Here is a 7,475-nt window from a genome sequence, read left to right on the forward strand (position 1 = left end):
TTATAATCTTGAGTTTTATTTATGTGAACATTGCATTTATGATAAACAAAATCATGTTTAGTTTTACTCTAGCTCTCACAAATATTTTGGGTTGCTGGACTTGATCTACATTTTAATGTTTTTGGTCTTGTTAATGTGAGCCTTAGATTTAAAATTTGTGTATTTTGTATCATTCACTGATGACTACAATAGAGCATTTGTATATTTTCTTAGAAGTAAATCTGAATTCTTTAGTCAGTTTAAGGAGTTTAAGGCTCTTATTCAGAATCATATTAGTAGAAAGATTTAAGTGTTTGAGGACTAAAAATGGTGTTGAGTTATGCCCAAATTTTTTTGATAGGTTCTGTAAAGACCATGGGATTGAGAGGAATAAGACAACTCCATATACCCCTTTGCATAATGGGGTTGCATAGAGGATGAAAAAGTTGTTGATGGAGAGGGATACAATTATGCTTAATGGTGTTTGCCTTGAACAAAAGCTTTAGACCGAGGACATAGACATTGCTTGCTATTTGGTAAACATATCTCCCACATCAACACTTGTTGATAAGACATCTATGGAGGTGTGGTTAGGAAGAATCCATTGATGATACATCTTAGAGTATTTGGTTGTGAAGCTTATACTCACATTTCGAGTGAAAAAGGATCTAAGTTGGAGAACAATGAAGTGAAGTGCATCTTTATTAGCTATGGAGTAGGTGTAAAAGGGTGAAAGATTTGGAATTCAATGATAGAAAAGGTTCTCTAGAATACAAGTATTATTTTTAGTGAGATGAAACCTTCCAATATTGAGCTACAACTAGAGAAAGAGGAGAAATAGAATAAGGAGGTAGTTCATTTTCCTTCTACCCTTAAGAAAGAAGAACTATGAGCTCCTAGTGGAATTGATAATGAGGAGGTCTCTTGTAGCTCTAAAAGCTTAGAAGATGATGAAGAACCCCAATCTCAGCCTTTGAGGAGGTCTGTTACATCTCAATCTTTGTTGCCTTTATTATTCTTGATATATTTGATGAGACTCTTGGACATCATTTTATGTGTTTGATTATGTGGATATTTATATGTGTGTTATTGGTAAATTAGATGGTTAATTTCAAATGCATAGAAATGAAATTGAAATGAAAATGATGTTAATTATCATGTTATGATTATGAGTTTTGTCTCGTATATGCTTTGACTATGATTTATGGTAGTAACCTACTGATGTGAATCTAAGTGCAAGTAAGTGTAGGTATGGTCAAAGATGATAAATTGGCTCAAGTAGAGGTGTCCTCACCATTTGGCAACAATATAAATGATGGGACCTGGTGTATATGCACACACTCACATAGGATATTCACACTACATTCAGGATGTTTGTGCATTTTATGTTTCATGGTTACATAGATGTTTGAAAATGATGTGCAATGGTGTAATGATGTTATAGATAATTAACTATTTATAACATGCTTATTTGAAATAAGATAGAAAAGTTAAAAAATGTCTCTTTGATTGATTTTTTATAATTACATAAATAACTTATTTCGAAAAAAAATAAAATTTATATTTATTTTTAATATAATTATTTTTAAAAAATATATATTATTTTATTATATTAAATCATTATATTTTAATACATATGTTTTTAGTTTTCAATAATGTATTAATGTTTCTAATTCAAAATTACATGTTTTTACAAAGAAACACAATAAATTAATTAAATAAACTTAAAAAAAATAAAAATACTACTATAATATCATAATGCATGCTTCTTTTAGTAATGTAAAAGTAACTTTTTTTAAGTTTTTAAAAAAAAAAAAAAGAAAGAAAGGTAATCGATAAGTTTCAAAAATATGATTAAAAAAAGGGTTCTTTTAAATATAAAATGAAACTAAAGTAAGACTACTTTATTTTAATTAAAGTAAGTATTATTTCTAATTAAAAAAATAGAATGCTAATTTATTTATTTTTAAACTAAAGCAAAACTTATTTTTCAAACACTGACAAGTGGAGTGTAAAAAGAGTTTTTTTTTTTAAATTCAATATGCCTGCCTTCACATGTATCTTAAGGCATTACAAGTATAGGTGATTTTTTTAAAAAAAAACCTCAAACTAAACATAACAAGCATTGTTCGAATGTGTATAAATCAACGGGAAAAGCATAACATAGAACCTAGATCAATTGTTATCTTGTTGTCTAGAATGTTGTTCTACTTTTCTGTTTGGTAATTTCTGATCTTAAAATTGATACATATTTATTTTATATATAACATAGAGTAAAATATATTAATTTTTATTCAAGAATTTAGAGTATGATGTTGCTACATTAGTAGAAATCTATGCTATTTAGAAATTAATTGTTTTATAGATGTAGTCTCTTTCAATTGTATATGTGGATGTGGGGACTTATAAGACACATATGTCCATATTGTTACATTCCACTTGTACCCTATATATTTTGATGATGTTTAAATACATTGATACTTGTTGCTTTATATTGTGGAATAGTGATTCACAATGCACATGTTAGTGATTTGGTTTTAATCATTATGACATATGAGTTAATTTTTATCAATGTATGCAAATGTTGTTATGATAATGATTTTTGATCTAGTTGATGCAGGAAGTCGCCGTCCTCAGAACAGGGAGGGAAAGTATCAACAAGAACAAGAGTTAACAAAAGGAGGACCTAAAGCCATCTAGAACCTTAACCTATAGTTATAGACTTGTTGAGATGAGTAGGGTTTGGTACCTTCAGTTTAGTGTTCATCTCGGTAAACCCTAAGGTCATTCTAGTGGTTGGTGTTGTTTCATCCTTGTCATGGATTATGTTATTCTTTTAAAACAAAGTATAATTTAAAACAATTGAACAAATGATTATGATCTTTTGATATAAATATTAATGATTCTTTCGATAAAATAAATACATACATGATTAAATCATGTGTGAATAGAAGGAAATGTAGTTATGTATGTGTGAACACATTAGCAAAAAGAGTTTACACATGCAATCTAAAAACACATTCAATAATGAAACTGCTTGCTCAGCCAGAAGTACTAAAGAACGAAAGAAATGATTAAGCTTTGGTTTGAGAATTTCTCTAAAATTCTTTGCCACTGATGACTTTAAACACGCTGCTACGATAAAATACACAAATTCCTCCAAATTTGCAGAGCATATAAGCAACAATTTCTTCGAAATTTCACAGTATATTTAAAAACACTCTAAAACTTACAGTTACAAAACCGATTCTGATCAAACTGAGAACAAGATTATTTCTCTTCTCTTTTGAAGCGTTCAAAATGTAGCTCTGAGTAAACTCTAGACATAGTCTAACCGATGCAAAAGATTATTTATATCATTTCCACCTTCTGGGCGGTGGAAGACTCCGACTGCAACAAGCAATGACAGGGAAGAAGGGAATGAATGGAAACACCTCGAACATATGAATATATTTGAGAACTTTAAAGAAGGATAAAAATTTTATCGGTGCTTGAACCTTTGTCAACCAAGAGTTTGGTATTGTGCAGTTCTGTAGTCACCCTTGTTAGGTGAGTATTGAATGTCGTACGCTCTGTGTAAAGATTTCCACATACTCTATATTTTAAACCTATCAATATCTTATTCATTCATCCTCCAAACTGCTTACGCGCAGAGAAAAGGCACCCAGAGCTGCAGCGAAAAATACAACTAAAGTTTAAAAGTGACGTATAGGTTCCTCTACGCTATGTTGAGTTAATGCCAAAAAATTCTTCCCGTAACTTGACATGACAGACGAATGCCATTATCTCTAGTTCTACGCACAATTTGACATGCTAAGTTGTCTCGCATTGAATGCTGAAATGAGACGTGCTACAGCTGTATTTGAACACGACAGGAAGAAAATCATAGCAACGTACGGGCTGCAAATGAAAATGGAGGGTGTTGATTCTTTCGATCGTCTTGCACTGCTGAAACAGAATATCAAGCATTGATGCACACTTAGAGGATGTCCATTTCAAATAAGAGATACTTTGGGCGTAATTATTTATCTGGTTTGTCCCAAGTAAGCCTTGAGATCAATTCTCCGTGTGTTGGACAAACTACTGATTTCTCGTCATTATCCAGTAAAGAAAATTGAACATTAAATCAAGTAGGTTCCTAGATCAATTATTCATGTGTTGGACAAACCTACTGATTTCTCGTCATTACCCAAAAAAGAATATTGAACATTAAATTAAGTAGATTCCGAGATCAATTCTTCGTGTGTTGGACAAACCTACTGATTTCTCGTCATTACCCAAAAAAGAATATTGAACATTAAATCAACAAATATTAACACAATTATTTGAAAAGTATTCAATTACTGAGTGGCCTCCCCTAATAAAGATATCTCCAAATTTCTTCTTCAACCATAACTTAGAGATTGCATATTAACTAGCCATATGTTTTAGACAATATCATTGACTGATTTAGTTTCGAATTTTGTAAATGTGAATAAGTTTATTAATGACTTAGGCAGGAGGGGGGCTTCCTAACAAATGGAGTTGGAGGGCCCATGAATTTATTTTTAGGAATTATTTGTGGAGCAGCTGACCCCATGAATATTTATCTTTGCTGCTTATTTTTAAACAAAACATTTTAATTACTTATTAATACTAATTTGTGCACTTATTGAAAAACAAAATAGAAATAAAATCTTAAGAAAAAAAGGGAGAGCAAATTGTGGAGCCACCTGGCACTTTTGTTAATAAGCAAGTCGGTGCTTATTTCCAGCCCCCTTTTCTTCCATGGCTTATTTTTAAATTTAAGCAGCCCATGGGAACATAAGGTTAGCTCCACCCCATTTTCACCTCTTAAATTTGTATGCCTAAAAAGTAGGAGCTCCTATTTGTAAGAAAAGATTTTAAATAATATGACAAAAACAATATATATTCCTTAAAAGCCTCTTCATAAGACCCCAGACTTACTGGTCAACTGATTTCAACTTTGTGAATATCCCTGTCAAATTTAAACAGAGATTTTTTAAACTAACCAACACCGTGCATGTTCGTGATAACATAAAACAAATGGTTGCATATGCTGATAACATACAACTTGAACCAAAAAAATTGAACTTTGTTTTCCCAGCACAACTAAATGACAAGGATTAGTAAGCAGCCTGGCCTATTCTTCATGTTCATGCATTGAAGGGGAGCTTGTATAAAAAAGCCTTTGAAGCATTAAAGGGCGCATAAAATCAGCATTTAAATGTGTTTTATCATGTGATCAACGATTATTCCTTTAATTTATAAAGGATCTCCGTTGATGGATGAGTTGTGAGACACTATGCTATCAAATTGTTGTTTTCTACACTCTGGAGCAATTGGTGGCCCACTGTCTATACAAAAACAGGCGGCGTGTTAAATTAATATCGTGTTTCTTGTTTGCAATTGGGAAGTGCTTAGTAGGAAACCACTCAAGGGAATCAAGGAAAGTTCTATAGTCAAATATACAGAATGTACTCCTCAAAACATATGACTAAGGAATTAAAAGTATTAAGAATAGGACCACGTGATTCATGTTTGCACAAAAGTGGTATAAATATCTACGAATATAATGATGAGTTGCTGGATCCCAACCCATTTCCTAATTTTACCGTTTGAATGTCAAAAAAGATGACAGTTCCTAAAGTGGGGGTTTCTCAATGGCTGGAACAAATAAAGAACACACAAAAGCAGGGAGAAGAACAAGGCTTGGCATCTCATGTGCATCCATATATCTTCACCATACCAGAGCCCCTGTGTATTGAAAGGCCAGACGCGTATATACCACAGGTAGTTTCTCTTGGACCATACCATCATCTTAAACTCGAACTGTTTGAGTCTGAAAGATACAAATCTAAGCTTACTATACAAGTTGAGAAAAAAGCAAAGGGAGGGGCTTTTGAGGATTTGGTTAAAGATCTAACTGATATTGCAGGGGAGATAAGGAACAGCTACAATGATGAAATTGAATGTGGAGATGAAGTATTAGGATGGATGATGGCTCGAGATGCTGTATTTATCCTGGAGTTCATTGGTTGTTATGACCAATATGAAAGCCCTAGAATTCAACAGACAAACCCTTATTTTCAGAACATGGAAGCTGTTTTTCATCCAGAAAGGAAGAGCCCTTTGTTCTTCCCACTTCAGGCTGATATATTTAAGCTGGAGAACCAAATCCCACTTTTCATTTTGAAAAAAGTTTTGGAATGGCAAACTGGGTCAGATAGTCAAGCTTTAGACAGGCTTCAAATGACTATTTCAAGTGCCTGTAAAAATTTCTCCCCTTTCAAGCATGTTGGAGATTCTTATCGTTCTTATACAAGAGAATCCTACAATGATTTGCTTGATGAGAGACACATACTGGAATGCCTTTATAATTTCATCGTGCCGAAGACAAATCCTGCTCGGACTAGTGTCACCATCGGAGATGATCATAATGAAATTGTACCCAGGAGCGCTGTTTTTAAGTTTCTTCATCAGATGACATCAAGATTTAGGGGGCTTTTGTCTCAAAAATCACGTAAAGCTGAAATAAATCTCCCAGCAGCAGCAGAATTACACAGGAGAGGGGTGAAATTTTCTCCTTTCACTTGGGCATCCGAAGAGATAAGGTTTGATAGAGCCAGCTCTACATTGTTCCTCCCTTGTATAGAGATGGATTACAAAACAGATGTTTTCTTGAGGAATATGGTGGCACTGGAAGCATTCATGAAGTGGAAAAGTAGAGTGTTTACTTGCTATGCAGACCTGATGGACAGATTGGTCGACACTCCTAATGATGTTGCAGTTCTGAAGAAATATGGTATCATCCGTAGTAGTTTAGGAAGTGATAAAGAGATAAGCATTCTATGGAATGGTATCCGCAGATCAATATGGAGGAGCCCATATGATCCTATCGACAATACAATCAATGCTGTAAATGAATATTACAGAAGTAGGTATGGAGTTCTATTTGGTGAACTCGTACAAGAACATTTTTCAAAGCCATGGCGAGCTGCATCAGTGATGGGAGCATGCACTTTGCTCATTCTGACTTTCGTGCAGACATTATTATCATATTTTCAACTTCATCAACAATGTGAATGCAAGTGCACATAAATTCCCTTTACAGTATTTCATGCTTGAGGCTTTAATTCCTGCTTTCTGTAATACATTCCCGGTTGTGAGTTCAAGGCCTAGCCAGTCCAGCTTTGTGCAGGTCATGAACACCACATATATATAAATATAGATATAAATTAATTTGGTTGTGTGAGTCTTGTGAAGCTTGTGTGAAGCAATGCTTATCCGTCAGAATCTTTGAATTCAAACATGATTTTTTTAAGTTATTGCAAAGTGATAGGCATCCTTTTTAGAGATTATGTTTTACAATCTTTAGGAATTTTGCACTGCTTTCCCAACAAAGTAACCACCCTGCCTATTAGTGAGATGGTATATCTGCCACATATAAACTAATTTAAAATATCAGCTGAACTACTTATTGTTGCAGAACCAAA

The 7,475-nt window shown here is 33.3% G+C and overlaps 1 protein-coding gene across 1 annotated transcript; it reads left to right on the forward strand.

Moving 5' to 3' along the window:
* Positions 1–5,613: 5,613 nt before the first annotated feature.
* LOC131860063 (putative UPF0481 protein At3g02645) lies at positions 5,614–7,080 on the forward strand. Its single transcript, XM_059214417.1, has one exon. It carries the CDS (start codon positions 5,614–5,616, stop codon positions 7,078–7,080), a length of 1,467 nt encoding a protein of 488 aa, XP_059070400.1.
* The last annotated feature ends 395 nt before the right edge of the window (positions 7,081–7,475 follow it).

This window comes from Cryptomeria japonica, chromosome 11 (assembly GCF_030272615.1).
Source record: "Cryptomeria japonica chromosome 11, Sugi_1.0, whole genome shotgun sequence".
NCBI classification, from domain to species: Eukaryota; Viridiplantae; Streptophyta; class Pinopsida; order Cupressales; family Cupressaceae; genus Cryptomeria; species Cryptomeria japonica.

Bases quoted from the DNA above. Each gene is read 5' to 3' on its own strand.
- LOC131860063 (XM_059214417.1), top strand. From the start codon at position 5,614: ATGACAGTTCCTAAAGTGGGGGTTTCTCAATGGCTGGAACAAATAAAG.